The sequence below is a fragment of the Nyctibius grandis genome, chromosome 2 (assembly GCF_013368605.1).
Source record: "Nyctibius grandis isolate bNycGra1 chromosome 2, bNycGra1.pri, whole genome shotgun sequence".
In the NCBI taxonomy this organism is placed as follows: Eukaryota; Metazoa; Chordata; class Aves; order Nyctibiiformes; family Nyctibiidae; genus Nyctibius; species Nyctibius grandis.
Window position 1 is genome coordinate 12582050 of NC_090659.1, and position 19267 is coordinate 12601316.

Sequence of the window (19267 nt, forward strand, 5' to 3'; positions counted from 1 at the left end):
AAATTGAAAGTGTAGCTTGAAATCACTTGTCACCCGTATTTCTCCTCATGTTTGAGCTTACCTCTTTATACGCTGTTACCAAATTATGATCTTGTTTTCAGGACAGAAATCATGAATGTTCTCTTTTGTGGTTTACTTTTGCAAAATGTACTTGTACAAAGGGCTGTTTCATACCAACAATTCTACTGACTTTACTGATACAATGTAGGGTTGTATTACTGACCTGCTATTTGCAGGAGGAGGACTATGATTTATATGTGTAAAACTTCCCATACATCTGTGGTGCCAAGTCATTTTGAGTTTTGCTTATTACCAATAGATGCAAAAACAATAGAAAAAAGAGGAGAAAAAGAGGAAAATACAGTAATTCTCAACATTACGGTCAAGTGACTTTTTTGAGTAACTTGTTTTCAGATGTATAATAGAATTGTTTAATAGGAAAATGTGGTTATTGTTCAGGAGACTAGGTCAGGTGACCTAGGATTGTTAGGCTTTTGTAAAGGTAAATGTTTGTTCCTAAAACCTTAAATGTTTAATTTCTTATGTGAAGGTAAAAAATTTGAAAACACAGAAATGTTTGGCCAGTATCCACTCCAGGTTAATGGCTTTAAAGATCTGCATGAGTGCCTAGAAGCTGCAATGATTGAAGGGGAAATTGAATCTCTCCATTCAGAAAACTCTGCAAAGTCTGGTCAGGAGGTAAGTGCTTCTGTGGGCTTCTCTCAGGGTGTTGTTGTAGTGCTCTTTTATTTTTCACTGGAGTTCACGGTTGTTTTTTGTGACCTGCTGCTGTGCAGGTTCTGATGTCTGGCATAATTGGGTTGTTGATCTGGGGAGTTTGTATCTCTCTTGGAGTATCCAGAGTGTCATCTTTCTGTATTTTTCTTAAGATACGAAGTTGATGCTTATTAAAAGCTGGCACAGTTAAGTGCTTACAGTGATTTGGCACAGGCTGGTTCCCACCTGTTGCTGATATCTGATCTCCAGAGAGGTCATGGGTAAAATGTCCTGTGGTAGCTGACCACTGCTCTGACTGACTTGGCGCCCTGTACCACGCTGTAAACAGCAACCATGAGCTGTGTGTTTGACTGTTGCTTCAGAGCATTGTTGTTATTCCTCTGTGCCTCTGTCTTGTAATTCTTCAGTGCCCTAGCCGTCTTCCCTCTCCCCTTTTTACTGGCATTTTCCAGCATTCTCCTCTTTGCCTCCTGTGGTGGGCAGTTCTCTTTGCTCGCAGTGGTGGACAGACAATACTTGCTCTGGGCTGCTGTCCCTCCCGGGAGAGCTCTTGCTGGAGCAGGAGGCTGCCAGATGTCAGAGCATGCTGGAAGCATGGGTGGAGGGATTAGGATGGAGCCTCAATAAGAAGTAGAGTATGCAGTGTGTGGTGTTGAGATAAGGTGATGAATGATATTTCTTGTGCAGAAGTCACAGGTTAGGGAAAGAGGTAGTTGAACGGATGGTGGTGGTATAACCAAGAGAGTGTGCTCTGAAATGTCCCCTCTTATTTCTGGCATGCATGCATATGCCCAGCATTTTTCTCTGGCAGATGTCTCTCTAATAACCTGTGGGTTATGTGGAAATATGGGAATCCCCATTGCCTGTAAAGGCTGAGCTACTTTCTCTTTACATGCTTGTTCATGTTTCATCACAGTTATTTTAAAGATGTGAAATCTTAGGAGGTTTCTTCTACTTAAGTAAAAAGTTCAGGTGTAGTTTCTTCCTTGATGTCAATCTTTTGCAGTAACGAAATTTTACTTCCTTTAATCATATCAACATACACACAGAGTTTGATTGCTAAGTCTAGTGCTGCACACTGAAATCATCCTCAGTCTGAAGTTTTATTTCTAATTTTGTGTTACCAACAAAAGTTTTATAGTATCCCTTTTGCAGACCCCTTTTCTCGTCGACTGTTGATTAATTATTGATCAACCAAATCAGATGTTAAGCATTTTCAAACGTATTTACACATCTTACTGGATTTGTTCTTTCACAGGATGTTTCAAATTTTTTTTTATTCCAGTATTTGTAGAAATGTTTTTTTACAATGAGCATGTTTCCTGAAATATAACTGGAAGAAAAAAAAAATCTCATAAATATCCTGGTACAATCCAAAATTCAATTTCTTTATGCAAGGTGAAATCTTGTATGTACCTACTACAAGGGCACGATTGTTCATCTTATGGACTGAAGGTTTTCTTGCCATTAAAACCTGTGTGCATTCATTCATAAAATGTCAGTTCAGTTATAAATGCTTGACTAGAAATGTCAGACCTGGATTTTTTTTTGGTTTTGTTTTTGAGCGTTTTTTTAACCTGTAATGCCAGGAAAGTATGGGGAACAGAAGGATAATCACGTACAGGTCTAGAGTGTTAAGCTTTGAGTTCTGTGAAACTGTCAGCATTAGTGTTTTAATCAGCTTGGGTTCTTAGCATGTGGAAATGAAGTGATGTAGTCAGATGGACAACAGTGGCAAAAAAGAAAGGTAATGTGTTAAGTCCTGATCTAGAAAAACATTACGGCATTATTACCAGGGCCAAGTAAATTGGTTACATTTCCCTGAACTGAAATAATTCATCTGTCATGGTTATTGATGTTAGAGTTATGTTTAAACATAATGCCTCAAAGATATTACAGTGCATTGGAAGGTTTGGAAGTACTGAAGGAAGCTGAATTTCTTGTAGTGTTAACGAAGCCTGTCTCTGCTGAACAAAGACTTCAGGTGGTATTCATCCGAGCTGGTAGATATCAAAGCTTAAAGAGAATAATATTAATGTGGTAGTCGCCTGTGTTGAAAGATCTATTTTATCCTGAAAGTAACATTCTATTTTTTTCCCCTTGTTTCCACCATTACCTCTAACGGGGTATTTACCTTGATTATTATTATTATTATTATTACTATTATTATCATCACCATGATGCCTAAAAGCCTCAGCCACGGAGTATAGAGTGTCAGCAAGTGAGCTAACGTACGAACAGAAAAGAGACATTCCCTGTCCCAAGGAACTTAACTCCAAATTCAAAAGAAAATGGAGGTCAATGCACGTCCTTGGAGTTAGAAGTGTGGGCAAAATGAGATAATGTTTGTCAACATCATGACTAGTAAACTTCAGCACATCAGCAGCTTAGTTAAGTGGTTTGGAGGCTTTGCAATAAAAGGGTTTTAGGGGAAGGATCGTGATGTGGCTTTACTGACTTTAGCATTGAAATTTACTGCTGTGTGAAGTTGCTGCAAGAGAGAAGTCATGATTGTCTTTAAAACGGAAAAGGTGGTTAGTGGAGGATGACATAGGCAAGAAAAGGGAAGGCAGCTCATTTTACATGTAAGGAGATGAGAGGAGTGATGCTGAAGGCAATGAACTAGGAAAACTCAGCAACATCCTGGAAATCTGTTAGTGTGACAAGGCTACATGTGCTAAGTCTGGACAAGGGGAGAAGAGAGGAAACGTTGCACTGAGATGTGGAGTGACAAGAACTTAGACCCAAATTTTAGCCATGAGCGTAGGAAGAAGAGTCTGTCTTGGAGGTATTGTATGAAAGGACTATTCAAGACATTTGTCTGGATAGGAGAACCTGAAACGAGTCCTGAGGCAAGTGCCACATCTGGGCTATGGGCATTGATGTCGGAAATGCACGGCAACGGTGTCTGCAGCAATCAGGGAAGCTTGAGTTGACGGTCAGACATCCAAAACGTATTAAATGGATAGACTGTGTTTTTTATGTTGTAGAAGGGGGAGAAAAAAAGGAACTCTAATGCTAGAATTGGAGCGGAATTTGTCATGTAGTTGAGAAACAAAGTATGTAAGGAAAGAAACTAGGACTAAGGATCAACCCTCTACTGAATACTCAAAGAAAACTGGGATAAGATGGTGATGACATGGGTTGGTCCATGGACAGATTAGCAGTGATTAGAGACATGAGCAGAAACTTCAGGAGTGGTTGTTAGTATGGAAGAGATTTCAAGAAGTATCAGTTTTACAGCACTGAGAGAGCTTGTCTGACCCAGCTGAGAGTACTCACTGATCCTGTTTCAGAGGAGGTCATTAGAAACTTTGGGTGCTATCAGGTGAATAAAATGGTCAGAAACTTAAGTTTGAGGGAACTAGCGGGAAGAACACTTGATACAGTGTAAACAGCCCTTTCAGTGGCTTTGGAGAGTTAAAAGAGAACAGGACAGTTGGCAAGTCAGGTAGGTTCAAGCATAGGCCACTTCTAGTACGAGCAAGACAAATGTGAAAGGAAGAAGCCTTCCTGCCTACTCTGCTTTAACAGAGCCATAGATGAGTTGAAAAGCTCTGATGCAGCATGGGTGACAAATGGTCTCTGTTTACAGTGAAGGGCAAAGATGGGAACTTTGGAAAGCTTATGCTGATCCACCCTCTAAAAACAGTTTCTCCCATAGCTATGTCAGTCTGCAGGTATTGTACCATTATTACTAACGTTCTGCTATTGGAAGACATTCATTGTGGGGTTTTCTGTTCTTCTTTTGTTCAGCACTGGTTCACTGAGCTTCCTCCTGTCTTAACTTTTGAGCTATCAAGATTTGAGTTTAATCAGGCCTTGGGGAGACCAGAGAAGATACACAACAAATTAGAATTTCCTCCTATTTTGTATCTGGACAGGTACAGTATATTATCAGAAAAGCCCTAATGTGAATATAAATTAAATGTCATGAGTTTGGTAAAGTTGCTGGTTCATTTATACTCGCTTAAATCACAGTAAATTTCTGTTCTAGCTAGACAAGTTAAAATTTTCATGGGTTTCACCTGTTTCAGAAAATACCCTTAGATAACAATTCAAGACATACTGCAAATTTGGGCCAAAAGCTGCTTGCACTTCAGCCTTTAATTTATTGCTAGGTAGTTGTGTACACAGACAAAATACTCTATCCCAGCATTTATGGGTCCATTTGAGAAAGAGGGTGAGAAGTCAGATATTTCATGGTGTTCCAGATAGACTGCATGGTTTGAAGAGGATTCTCAGCATCAGTGCGTGCTGTTTATGTGCAGAGGTGAAATACCATGATGGGTTTCAGTTAGATGCTGAATGTTATTTGTGAGCCTAAACAATGAAACGGGAGTAAAGCTCTGAGGCTTCTACTTAAACCACTTAATTTAGAAGCTTTCTAGTACATGTTTGTCATGAATGGTATGAACAGAGCTTTTGACACTGGGGAATAAACATCTTCTGAAAGTTGTGGGAGGGAAGGCTTTTAATGGGTTTACCATTTTCTTCTCAGTTCTTTTTCTGCTTAATATGTTGTAGGTTCTAGAGAGCGTGAGTTTTTATTACCACTAAGCAGTATGGCTGATGGGGGGTAAAGACCTCAGTTTCAGTGTTGGGGTACTATGGGCTGACACCTCTTTCTAAATTTCATGTTTTACAGGTATATGCACAAAAACAGAGAAATAACAAGAATTAAACGGGATGAAATCAAGAGACTCAAAGAGTACCTCACAGTTTTACAACAGAGATTAGAACGGTACTATAGACAACTGTGTAAATGCAAATAATATTACGGGCTACATAGAGTAACACCTTTCAACTATACACTTTGTGTGTAGTTATTTGCTCTAGAATTCCCTTCTGTATCTCTTTTCTTTTACCATTTTCCTTGGAAACTGTGTATAAACGTGGTAATTCTGATACATGAAACATGCTAGGAAAGGCTTGCTTTATTTAATTGCAATCAACCAGAAAAAAAAATCCTTTTTTTTGTTGTTGTTGTTGTTGTTGTTTGTATATGTGAGTCACGGCATTAATTCGTTTTATGGTTAACAGATATTTAAGCTATGGTTCTGGTCCTAAACGATTCCCCTTGGTAGATGTCCTGCAGTACGCCTTGGAGTTCGCCTCCAGCAAGCCGGTGTGCACATCTCCCGTCGATGACCTGGGTGCTAGTGCCTCTGCCAGCGGCACGCTGCCAGCCCAGACATCACCCAGGTAAGGGCTGCCTCCTGCTCTTCCAAAGCGAGAGGCCAATCATCCCCTCAATGCAAACCCAACCACTGAGAGAGGGGGGAAGAAGTTTAACTGCTTCGTTCACCAGATTAATGCAACTAGGCATCTCCCAAGGGGTATAGCATAAAGTTTCTGCTCTCTTCCTGGAAGTATTTGTCAGCGCAACAGACTTAAATAAATAAACCAAAATGTTAATAATCTGGGTTTGTCTCGTGCGCTTATAAAAATGCCTTTAGGTGGAGAATTACCATTTTCAAACAAAGCACAATTCCACCTACAATTCAAATAGACACAATACCTGGTGAGTTCACTGCTTCCCAAGTGTATTGTTTAAGAATCTGAATTTGGACAACATGTATGTGCTGCAGAGCTTCAAGGTTTCTGGTACACAATTTATCTGTTAATTTTTGCCTGGGAGTTAAGCTGCTTTTCTGCTTTGCAGCTTACGCTTCTCATAGTTTGTCAGGAACCTAACAGTCTGACTTTTTAAATACAGAGTAGCCAAAGTATCAGGGAGATAAAAGTCCGATAATGTTGTTTTTCTCATTATTGAAGCTAGTAACTCTTAGTAACAGTTAATAGAGTATAACTTAGGATAGGACTTGGCTAGGTGGACACTACCAGTTTATATCAGAGCTTTTTACATCGCGTTTGGAAAGAAGGGTTCTAGGTTCTGGTCCAGTCCAGGTAGTTAACCTTGTAGTGCAGAGAAGTAAATGAATCTAAAAGGCCTTTAAAAGATTTCAGATGTCTTACTGATACAATGCCAGTAGAGATCGTGATGATTGATAAGAGAAGACAAAATTTTAAAAGCTATCACTGCTTGCATGAAATACAATAACAAAAGTAATATACTTTGTTCAAACTCCTATATAGGAAGTTTGTTGTGTAAAAATGTAAGCATTAGGACTTCTTTTGTCAATCTGTAGAAACGCAACAGCGTGTTATGTGGAGTGACATTGTCAGCGCTTAATGTTCTCAGAACTTTCTAAACCACTGAAGAAGCCAGGTTCCTCAGGCTGTGTCATGATGCTGTACACAAAGTAAAAAGTCAGTGGCTTGCTAGAAAGGTCTTCAGACTCCTGTTATACACATGATTGCGTATAGGTGGTCTTGTTGATGGGAAGAGAAAAATCTGTGACAGGTTTTCATTTTTAATATTCTGCTGCTTTTGTAAAATTCTCCTAAGCTGGCCACTTCGTTGTTTGAGTTAGGAGACTTGTTGGGAACAAGTTTAGGTGGTTTGGTGCTAAATTTTCAGTGTGCTGTAAATATCAGAGATCCCTTCATTGTTGCTGTACAGTTAACATAAGTTGTAGGTAGGCGATCGGAAGAAGAAAGTCTGCTAGACATAAGACACGTGAAGATTTATTCAACAGAGAACTTGTGTTTATTGGATTTTATGGTCAATGGGCCATAAGACAAGCTGCTGTGACTTTTCTCTCTGCAGTTTGGCAGTAAATGTTTCAAACCACAGTGATTACTTGTATGGTGGTATTTGAAAGTGTTGAATAGCGTGTCAAGTAAAGCAAACTGTGGCTTAACTGATCCAATTCCCATTCCTTTATGTTTGGTAGCGGCAGTCAGAGTTGTTATTGTGCTAACGTAGTACGCCACAAAGTTTTCAGAATTTACATACTAATTCCATATTGATATTGTTAGGTACTTTTCCTGGATTGCACTGTAGGAAATGATTACCTTAAAAATTTCTGTTTTTAAATGAAAAGCTTATTTTTATGGTGTAGCTTTTAGTTTGCATACATGATGATTCAATTTTTGTATTTCATGTTCTGAATGAATGCAGCACAGTAGAGCAGCAGGGGCCTTCATCTTCAGATGTTCCAAGCACATCTCCTGTACAAAGATCAGTAATACATAAACCATTCACACAATCGCGAATTCCTCCGGATTTGCCAATGCATCCGGCACCAAGGCACATCACTGAGGAAGAGCTGTCTGTCCTCGAAGGCTGTTTACACCGCTGGAGGACTGAAGTAGAGAACGATACTAGAGGTAATGCCACAAGCTGGAGAATGCATTTGCCATTGGAAAAGATTTGTGGAAGTGGGTGGAATCGTCTTACTGTCCATGTGTGTGCCGAGTTGCTTGTGTCCTACTTCCAAACTTATCTCTAGCACATAGGAAGGGAAGTCAGAGATTGTAGTAGACTGGAGGTATATAAACTGAAGATGCAAACTGGGCATTGAGTGAAGCGTACCACGGGTATTTCAATGCAGATTTCTGTGTGTGTGGTGTTGAGGGGAGTAGAGTGAAACAGATGGGATCCATGCTGAAGAACGTCCCTGCAGATGTGTCTGAGCTGTCAGTGTGATTGTGGCTGGGCCCATGCTGTGACTTGGTGTTCTACAGGGGAATTTAGGGTAGAGTGACCCCTTCCATATGGAAAAATTCAGCAAATTTCTGAGCAAAGGCTTTTTGGAGTGGGTAGAGCTTACAGTCTGTTCTGTTGCTCTGAGGGAAACAAGGGGAGTAGTTGTTCCAGCAGGGGTGGGCTTGGTTGAACTCTAGGAAATGAACAGTGGTGTATTACAAATCACTCACTCTACTTTATCATGTGAGAAGGTTTAGTGTTTGGCATGCAAGTAGATAAACAGATGCACTAAATATGAAACATACCCTTGTTTGAGCCTTTAATGAGAAAAAATAAAGATGTAGCCATGTGCAATTATGCAGCCTCATGGAACAGAGCTTCTTTTTTTATCTTTCTTTTAGATTTACAAGAAAGTATATCTAGAATACATCGGACAATTGAATTGATGTACTCTGACAAAACAATGGTCCAAGTAAGTACAATTTCAGCATAATTCAAAGTAGATCCCTTTTGTCACTTCTATTAAAGTTCTTAGATGCTTGAAAATAGAGCAAGTATACAACAATTATATATAGTGGTTTGACAAATTTCATTGGAAAATCATAATGGGTTTTGCAAACCTTTAAATTATGCAGTCAGATGAAAGACAGTGTTACAACATTTTACAGGTGACATAAGGCAGGTATAACGTATGACATACTTAAGTTTAAGTAACTTTGTGATGAAAAGCTCAGATACGTTCTATCTCTGATCCGCTTTTTGACTTGAATGCAGAACTTCAGTTTTTGCATAACACAGTAAAATTTTCTCACCTTGATTTGACCATATTGCTGGGTAGCCTTATGGCCTTAAGGTGGCAAAGCATTAGACACAGGAAACTATTGTTTTTATACTTCAATGCTTATTGCCATTGTGTATTGCAACTTCTATACTACTACTTTGGAATTCAAGGCTCCTGATTTTAATTTGTATCTAACAATGCCAGTGGTCTTTTTTGCTGTTGTCTTGTTTTTTGTTGGGTTTTTTTAAACTCTGTCTAGATTTAGTATCAGTCACAACCTTGACTATTAGTATAAGTTGCCTTTTAGGGACATTCTCATGCTCTGTAATCTGAACAGCATTTTTAGAATGCTTTACTATGGAGTCGTGGCTTCTCTGGTATTTATTATGTTGACATACTCATGTTCACTCACTTTGACAGGTTTTAAGGTTAAGGATTACTTCCTCTGTTACTTTCTGTTAGTAAAAAAGAACTATTTTCTTTCCAAGTAAGATCTGTTCAGCTTACAGTTTTCCTTGAGGTATGTTTTCATTTTGTATGTGGCTTGTAATAGTTCCTGGCAGCTGAACTCTGATGTTAAGGATTTCAGGCAGACTTGCTTAAGTGGCTTTCTTTAAGCTTCCTACTGGCAGGCATTTTTTTCCTTAATACTTGTGTTATAACACAAAGGCTACAGGCTACATGTCATCTAATAGTAAAATGAAGTAATTTGGTGATCTCACATCCAAATAGCTTACCTTTGGCTTATGTGTTATAGGAGGAAATACCTCTGGATGGCAAAGATGTGTCAGCAATCCTTACAATGGAAAAAGGAGATTACTTAGTAAAATACTTTGTCCTAGTACAGATTTGCATAATATAGACGAGGTTTTTTGTTTGTTTTTGTTTTGAAACAGAATTCCAGGAAAGGAGGAGGATGGAGATGGTATATAGATTTGTAGAGGGGGTTCCTGTCATGCATGAAAGTAGTGGTGTATGTTAGGGAAAAAGTACATACTGAACCCATCTGAAATCACAGGCTGGAAGCGGAGGCTGCCCTTCGGTAGCTCAGCTGGTTTTGTCCCTGTCAATGTTTTGGCACAATAGAAAGGAGGCAGGTGCATACAGCTGCCTGCTTTCCCCCTGCCTACCTCTGTGTCTTGGCAATTGGATAGCTTAGTATTTCCTCATTCTCTGGAAGCAGTTTCACAGTATTGATCTTTTCCTCTGAATGATACAATTGCAGGGCTGAACACTTTCCTGAGTCAATAAGGTCTGGGCACCTAAAACTAGACTTTTTAAGGAGAACGTATTATATTTGTAGGATACTTCCTAGTATTTGTATGAACTATTTAAGAAGCTCTTCATCTTCTCTTTGTGTCCCCTTTGGCTCTAAGGAAACTACAGTTGTCCATAAAACCTTTGTCAAATTGTCGTATGAAATATATTCCCAAGATTCTTATTTTGTCTCGTCTTCCTGAATGAATAGATTTCATCAGCTGCTTATTTGATTGTTTCCCTCCTTCTGTGAACTTGCTGTGGGGAAATGACACATCTGTTTTTCCTATGGGAATTCATCTTTGATACATCAGCTTTGATATATCTGCTCTTGTAGCTACATGTGAAGAGGGTGGTGAAGCTCCATTTCTGTTTCATGAGTAGTAAGTGTAAGCTAAGAAGCTTAATGCCAACTATTTACTTGTTGTGTCGCCCTGTACTGTTAATTACTGTTGATGTAATGGCTTACTGCAAAAGATGCCTGTCGGCACTGAACTCACCTGTGCCCAAGTGTCACAGACCTCTGTGGGGAACCTTCCTGGAAGCTCAGCGTGGACGACTGACAGCTGGTCCTCCAGAGCTGGAGGAAAGGGTACGGGCCCTCAAGCTGACCCAGTTAGCATGGTTTCAAGTAAAATGATGTAAATTCACATGGGATTTTAATGCCCTGTTTTAGGGTGAGGAAATTTTATAGTCAAAGTCTAAAGAGACTTCACTTACCCTTTTTTTTTTTTTAATCAGGATCTGCATATTTTTATGTGCATATGCATGGGCTTGCAATCATTTTAAGAAGGCTTTCACACTGGTTTGATAACAGATGTTAAAATCCCCAGAGCATTCAGATTTAAGGACTTGCTAGGATTTCTTCTGTGTATACTTCTTGTCTTTGGGAGATGTACAGTATGGTTTTGTCTCTGAGATGACAGGCTGTTTGCTTCCAGCTGCAGTGCAGTCAGTCAGCTTTACAGTTCAAGGGGGGCTGTAAAATCTCCAGCACTTGCATATAGCCTGGAAGAGAACGATCAGGTTAAAAATAACTTCAAGGAGTTTCTCAAGTCATAGTACATATATATTTATGGTTACTGATTATTGTGGTGCTCAAATGATATTTGCAACAAATATTTAGTACACTTTATGTTAAATAGACCATTTATGTACAGTCCAGACTGTAACAGTAGTAAAAGATGGTTTCAGGTTTTTCATCCTAGCTAAGCTGTTGTCATTCAGGCATACTGTGCATAGCAGGGAAGGTCAGTTTTCCTTTTTACGTTGCATGTGCTTTTTCAGCAGGTTAAAATGAGCTGATCACTAAAATGCTTTTAAAAGACTTGTAAGTAAGGAAGCACTCACTCGTTCTGCTTCTCTCTCTCTGTTCTTCAGATTTTCAACTACTTATGTAGAAACTAAGTTTCCCATTCTTCTTACTTGTTGGTGAACACGTGTAACATGGGATGCTTTTTACACTAATCCTAGAAACTGACATCTTCATTCTCTGCCTCGGGAGGAGGAGAGGACCTCTTCGTGTGTTCCATCCTTCTCTTAGCAATGCTTTTACTGATACATTTAAAATACTGGAAAACAGTTGTATTCCTATTCTACTGTAAGGAAGAATTCCTATTCTACTGGTAATGGAAGTATTCAACTCCCAGATACTCCTTTAAATAAACTCTCTTACTGGCACATAGAAAGCACAGAGTTTATTACCCTGAATTTGCATATGCCTTTCCAGACTTCAGGACAAGTTTACCAGGTCAAAACTGGAGCAAATCATAGACACTCAAGGCTGACTTATTTGAAGGTTTTTTGTAGATACAAGAATAGTAGGAATATTAAGGAATTAAGAATTCTTAAGAGGATGCCTAGCAGTAAAGACAGCAGAGTAGACATTTATGCTATAAACTCACTGATGTTTTTAAGATCTCTTGTAACTAGTTAGTGGTAAGTAAAATAGTTCAAAGTCCTTTTGCTTAGTACGTTGCTGGTTTTACTTCTTTGTTTTTCCTTTTTTTTTCCTCTGTGTCATGGTTTGATCCTGTTTAACTTCGTATTTGTTACTTTTATTTAATGAAGCTATTATTGCTGGCAGGTAGTAGGAATTAAATGCTGGCAAGGAGAGTTTGACATTTTGGGTTGTTTTGTTCTGTTTTTTAAAGGTTCCTTATAGGTTGCATGCTGTGCTAGTTCATGAAGGTCAAGCTAATGCAGGACACTACTGGGCATATATTTATGACCACCACCAGAACAGATGGATGAAATACAATGATATTTCTGTGACAAAGTCAACTTGGGAAGAGTTGGAACGGGACTCTTTTGGTGGTTACAGAAATGCCAGTGCATATTGTTTAATGTATATCAATGATAAGGAACAATACTTGATACAAGGTAATGTTATGGATATATTTTTTGCATGATATAGAATAGCTGAATATATTTATAAAGTGAGCTTCTTTCAAATGGTTCTCCAAATTTTTAAAATGGTTTCAATGATTATTGAAAGTTCTATTTATGCTCGTAACTGTTAGTCAGGTTGTTTTTGTGGCTGAAACAATTTCTCTTCAGCTTCTAGATGAGTAAATATAATGCAAGTGTTTCAGGATTATTAAGAGAGCAAAATAAACTGCTTGATAATTTGTAAACCATTTAGCCAAGTGATCATGTGTTCAGAATCTTGGAGATGTTATCTCACTGAAGATTAGAACAGAAATATGGAGATACAGAAATGACCCTCTTGACACTAAAATCCTTATGTAGCTTTTTTTTTCATAAGCTTCAGAACTCTCCTGAACTTTACTGGAGCGTGGAAACTTGAAGCTTAATGCAATATATTGAAATGTGAAGTAACTTAGCCCTACCAACCACACACTAAACCAAAGTAATACACGGATTGGGAAATTTTTTTTGGGTCATGTAGCAGTATGTAGTTATAAGGCTTGTATGGAAGTGTTTGGAGAGAGGGCAAAGATCCCTTAGCATGAGTTTTGTGGGGCGTGATAATGGTGGCTAGGGAGCTGACTGTGAAAATGGCCAGAGATTCAATAACACGTGGTGGAAAATTTTCATGTTCCTGTCTTTTCATAGGGCAGAAAGCTAAAGTGAGCATTTGTTCATTTTTTAAATGCGAACTGATATTAACCTTGACATTTCTAGATTGCCAGATTAGTAGTGGACTTGCAGCCACAGGGTTTATGGGCCCTGTAGGGTGGCTGTGCCACTCTTAAGTCTGAGGCCTGCTTGCTGGGGGATAGTTACAACTGATTGATCCCCTGGGATCTGGGGTACTTTTGCAGAGACCATTCTCAAACCACAAAGGAAGGTTACTTCATGTAGCTGGTGTTCTTATCAGTTGACTTTCCAAATCCCTGCAGGCCCACTCTCCTTCCCCTTTCCTGCTGGGAAGTTGAGTTGTGTCCAGCTCCATGTGGCAATAATGCAGTCAAACTGTGGTGGGTTTTTTTGTGACTTTTTTCCTGAATGTTCACAATCATAGGGTGCTCATGGCCCAAAAAGGCTTATCTTTCAAAATGGCAATGATCTGATGGTGCCCAAGAACATATAACTCAAAGATTGCAAGAGCAGTAGCCATACGTCTCAGTAGCAGAGGAGTGACTGACGGATAATAAAACCAGTTAAAAGTAATATAGGTTTGGGGGTTTGGTGCTGTGCTGTATGTTTCCAGTAATTCATTTGAGGAAATTTGTTGACCCTACTTTCTTTTCCCCTATTCTTTCTCTTTCTGAAATTTATTTTTCATGTTACCGCAGAGGAGTTTAACAAAGAAACGGGACAGATCCTTGTTGGAATGGACACGCTACCTTCTGATCTAAGGGATTATGTCAAGGAAGACAATAAACGTTTTGAAAAAGAACTCGAAGAATGGGATGCAGAACTTGCTCAGAAAGCACAGCAGGAGAAATTGTTATCTCAGATACCCAGGGCACCAGCACCCTCACCTGCTCCAGGTTAGCCTCTTCTACCTGTTTCTAAAAGGTGTAGAACCAAAAATCACTGGGTTTTGTATATATTGTTTTGCAGCTTAAGAAAGGAAGAAAAAGTTTATTTGTATAATCTTGAATTATAACTACTTGGTCAAGGTAAGTGTACTTGAAGTTTAGTCTGTTGGGTTTTTTTGGCATTTTATTTTTTATTTAAAGAAAATTTGTTGGTTCTTCTGCCTTTTCCCTGCCAGTTGTACTTAGCTTTTACTAAATTAATTTTTTTTTTCTGTAGACACTAGCCTTTTAAGATAGGTCTCACCAGTCTGTTTTGAGAATTTATTAGCCCTTAAGTGATGTGTATCCTTCTATTCAGAATGATTGAGTAGAAGACCTACCTTCTCATTTTAAATTAGGGACAGAATTTAGATCTAAAGAGAAGAATAATTTATTTGGTGTGATGTATTGAATAGAGCTAGCAATAGTAGGGCTCACTTAAGAAATTACCATATAAAATGAGGGTGTGAAAACTGTGGAAAAGGCTGTGAACAGCAACAGTGAGGCCAGTGCTGTTAGGAACCTAGCTAATAAAGACCACTGGCAATCTGACTATAAAACATATGCCTGCTTTGACACAGGAAAACCTGTCAGGTTTTAGGTTACACCCACGTTTTGCTCCATCGCAGAAGGCTGTATGTATATTATGTGAGAGGTGACATGATGGATTTGTGTCTGCTGTCCAGATGTTCTCATTGTTGTATTTGAGTCATTAAGACTAAGCATATATTTCTTGTAACTATCTATGACTACAAACTGAATGTGAAATGTGCAGTGATTTAATGACATTTCTGTTTTTGCAAACTCTATGGAGAGTGACTTCATCTTCTATATGTTTTGACTTCACGAACACTTTGAGACTGGTTTTAGTTCTTTCATTTAGTACTTTCCATTACTAACAAATGTTTTATTTGTCTGCCAAAATTTGCTTTCATCATGTAAGGAATATAAGACACTATTTCTGCTAATCAATTTTATTGCCCTCAAGTGGTGGAGACTTTGAGGTTTCCCTTAAGTCACAAGAATATAATATGTTGATTATTTTGCGAAGTAGAAATGCATGTGGTGCTCAAGTGGCTGTAGGTCATTCCATTTATTGGGTCTGTATCCCACAGAAAGTCCAAGTAGAATCTCATCTTTGTTCTCAGTCATCCCCTGTATGACTGATGAACACTCCTCACTCAAGGGCCTTAATGGGCCTATAGACAGGACAGGTCTATTGTTCCTAATATAAAATCATGGGTCTGTTTATATGAAAGTGTTCAAAATGACCTGAGACACAGACGGGTGTAAAGCTGTATTTGTGAATTGTGTGACCTACCCTGCATTTTCTGTACGGGTTACCTTATCTATGAGACAGTGATCCAAATAAAACTAATCAATTCAAAATTCATGCTTATGTTAACGCACCAAATTGTTATCTTATTTCTGTCACTAAGTTCAAGCAGGAGAACCAGAATATTTAGAGCAGCCATCAAGAACTGATATTTCAAAGCACTTAAAAGAAGATTCTGTACAAGCAATCAATAAAGCTTTAGCTGAACAAGAAGATAGAGGTCCAGAAGCTATAATGGATACGGTGAGGATATTTTGAAGCTTGAAATACTTATTTTGCTTTTGTTTTGCAAGTGGAAATGATGTAATAGCTGATAAAAGGGCGTGTGTTTGGAAACTTTGAACAGAAAATTACTGTTTTTTTCAGGGACTATCCAACACTAAAGTCCATCCAGAAAGTGTATACTACAGTAATTGGTGTGGTAGAAGAAAAATACTAAGATATGTGTCCTCTGTGTGATTAAAGTACTTGTCAGGAGTACAGCAGATTGTTCAAATGACAATCATGTGTTTGTGCCCACCATCTTTTCAAAATGTTAGACGGTTCCATTTATTTTTGAGGAGTAGACACTGGCATTCCCTGTAAAAGACCTGAAAAATATTGCTTTAAACATTGAGGTTTTTATCTGAGAAATATAAGATTACAATTGAGTTCCGTTGAAAGACCTGTGGAAGTTAAAGTAGCTTTCAGAAATAAGGTTTTTTTTCAACAGTGTTCTGTAGCTTTAACGCAAATTCACAACTTGCTGAAAATTATTTTTTGTGATTCATCAGGTGCATATATTAACTTAAAATGGTTATAAGAATTAGTGTTGGGTGATTCTGTTTTCACTTCACACAACAAATACTAAGAGGAATTGGAAACTACCTACTTCATTAGTTATTAATGAAACTAATATTTAAGTTTTTTCTTTCAGCAAATATTTTTTTGCTTCTCTATAAGTATAAAGATAAATGACCAATGTATTTGCCACAGAAGCAAGTACCTTTAAAGCAGTACATGCATCTGTCTTGGAACCGTATCCATAAGGATAAAACATATGAAGTGCACAGTACAGTTTCCTTAGGCACTCCTAGTAACCACTAGAGATAAGAACAGTTTAGATCTGTGCAAAATTTGAAGCATGCTTCCTAAGTTCAGGTATGAATGCTCATTAAATGAAAACAGTCTAGCTCCAGATATATTTGGGGCCAACAGGAAAGTCCTCTTAAAGCCTTTGAAAATGATGTGACAACTTGTTGACTCTTACACCTGACGTGTTTTCCATCCTTCTTCTCCTGTGGTGTCAGGCGAGCAGAGAAGCGCGCTTTCTCTGCTAAACTGAAATCAAAGCCAACAGGGAAACTAATCTAACTCTGGGTGAAAAGATGCCCTACCACTAATGCTTTAGGCTACTGCATATCTGACTTTTTGAGTTCTCAGAACACAGAACAGTGTAGGGGGAGCCTGTTTAATGAGAGTTACCTCTGGCTGTGAAGATACCAAACACATGATAAAATGTCTTGCATGATGCTGTCCTCTTTCTAGGGTCTGTGGGCATCCATCCTGGTGGGATGTGAGAATCTTACCGACTTAATTCCATGGATCAAGGGTTTTAGTTTAGGCTAATGACACTTTGCACAGTGATCAGCCTTAGGACTTTACAAGACTGGTTGAGGAACCACACGGGGAACATCATGATAGGCTTAATGGGGCAGGTGCACGTTGTCTTATTCCAGTATTTTCACTGCATTGTTCTGCAACGGGTGGATGGCTCTTTAAAAATAAAAACAAAACATCCCAACCCATACAAACTCTTTTATTTAGAAACAAATGTATTTCAGCTGTTAGAATCTAAAGCCAATTTCTAGCTAATCTGAAGGTACTCTGTTAATGTTTAAAAGCTGCTCTCTGTATACACAAATTTAACTTAGGCAGAATTGTGCTTCCTTCTCAGTGTATCAGCAGGTGTTTTAATTATTCTACTTCCATATGCATTCTGACATGCAGGCATGTATTCCTTTCCTCCACTTTCTGTTTGACCATTTTAAAAGAAGGAAAGCCAACATCAGAATGTAACAAACAGGATTGTAGGTTAGTTACCACATGATCATTTGTGTCTATTTTCTGCCCTTTTGTCCTTTTTTTCTGCCCTCTTCCTTTGTATTTATACAGTGCTGGGCGTAAATAGGTACTATGTGTGTTTCTGGAGTCTTTGTTAAAAAATGAGACTATTGTAATAGTTGCAGAACAAGTAGCATGGCACTCTGTGATCACTTAGGTTAGTTAAGGTTTACGTTCTGTAAATGTTGTAAACTGGCCGTTATACAATGGTAAGGCCATAGGAGCTGGGATTTGTCTCCATTGTTTAAAACTTTAACATAGCAAGAATTTCAGTGACTAGCATAATCTCCTGATTTTCTGTCTAATTACTCTTCTAAAAAAATAAACCCGTTGAATGTAATGCACCTGTAGTTATTCTTTCAAATATCTTCATTGCGAGAGGCTTTTTTGTGCTTTTTTTTTTTTTCTTTTCCAGAGCATCAGGAAATGTTAGCCTTTGGCTTGTTGCCATCCCTTAGTATGAATTCAGATACTTCACATGTATTTAGTAATTTTTTGGTGAAATGTATGAAAAGAAGTGGTTCACAGACTCGTCCTTTAACAGCTGCCTTAAATTTGTAATAGATGTTAGAGTTGCAATACTGGTATACTAACCTGTAAAGATGTAATTAGTGAACAAAGAGCAAATGAAATCTTTTTAATAATTATGACTTAATTTTAAAATGTACTGCTGAAAAAATTAAGAAACTGTAAGTAATTAGAAAATATAAATGATATTTATAATTTTTTCAGACCTTCAGTAGTGCACATCATTTTACTTGATCAACCTGTCGGTTTGCGTCTCTCTAATTTTCTCTATTTTCTGATTTTTTTTAATTTATTTTTTTCCCCACGCACATACTGATAATGGTTTTCTTCTGCAGAGCTCTGATAATGCCCCAGCTCAACCAGCTCCTAACCAGCGAGTTGTAGAGGTGGCGATTCCTGATGTAGGGACTTTTGTGATTGAGTCAGAGGAGGGGGGTTATGACGATGAGGTACATTTGATTGCAGTTGTGTGCACCGCTCCTCCTCGGTGCTTTCTTGCGCTGCCTGAGGAGAATTTTTGGCATGTTTGCACATCGTGACACCTAACTGATTTCTGCAAAACTAAATGCTTAGCGATTTGTAACCTTAGCAATGTCTTAATTTGTATTGAACTATGAAAGGAAAGCACTAGCTACTCTAATTGGGCACGCATTGCATGGTACCATTTACACTGGAGGTGTATTTGTCTTTTTAGCTGTGGAAGTTGAATGTTTGTGTTAGGCCAGATAGCCTTGGAAATGCTGGCAATAGACTGCAGACTACTGCATTATTTAAAAAGTTATAGGATAGCGAGTGATCTTCTTAATGTTTGTGCTTTCTTGTCAGTCCAATAAAACTAATGTTCAAGTCTGATCCCTTATTTGCCAAGGTTAAGCTTTTCAGACTTCAGGGATTAAATTAGCCGTGGAAATAACCTGAAACTGATATGGCTGGTGGAGCTGACTTTTCCAAAGCTTAAGGAAAAAAATATACAAAAGTTC

At 38.4% G+C, this 19267-nt stretch overlaps 1 protein-coding gene across 3 annotated transcripts in view; it reads left to right on the top strand.

Moving 5' to 3' along the window:
• USP25 (ubiquitin specific peptidase 25) overlaps positions 1-19267 on the top strand; it is a 95786-nt gene that overhangs the window by 62174 nt on the left and 14345 nt on the right. For 2 of the 3 annotated variants that reach the window (XM_068425510.1, XM_068425509.1), the window contains exons 10-19: positions 551-699; positions 4495-4622; positions 5387-5482; positions 5782-5943; positions 7766-7974; positions 8695-8765; positions 12485-12713; positions 14093-14290; positions 15760-15899; positions 18623-18736. In XM_068425510.1, coding sequence (XP_068281611.1) covers positions 551-699; positions 4495-4622; positions 5387-5482; positions 5782-5943; positions 7766-7974; positions 8695-8765; positions 12485-12713; positions 14093-14290; positions 15760-15899; positions 18623-18736 — 1496 coding nt within the window. The remainder of the gene's footprint in view (positions 1-550; positions 700-4494; positions 4623-5386; positions 5483-5781; positions 5944-7765; positions 7975-8694; positions 8766-12484; positions 12714-14092; positions 14291-15759; positions 15900-18622; positions 18737-19267) is intronic. The other variant, XM_068425511.1, reaches the window with a different exon arrangement.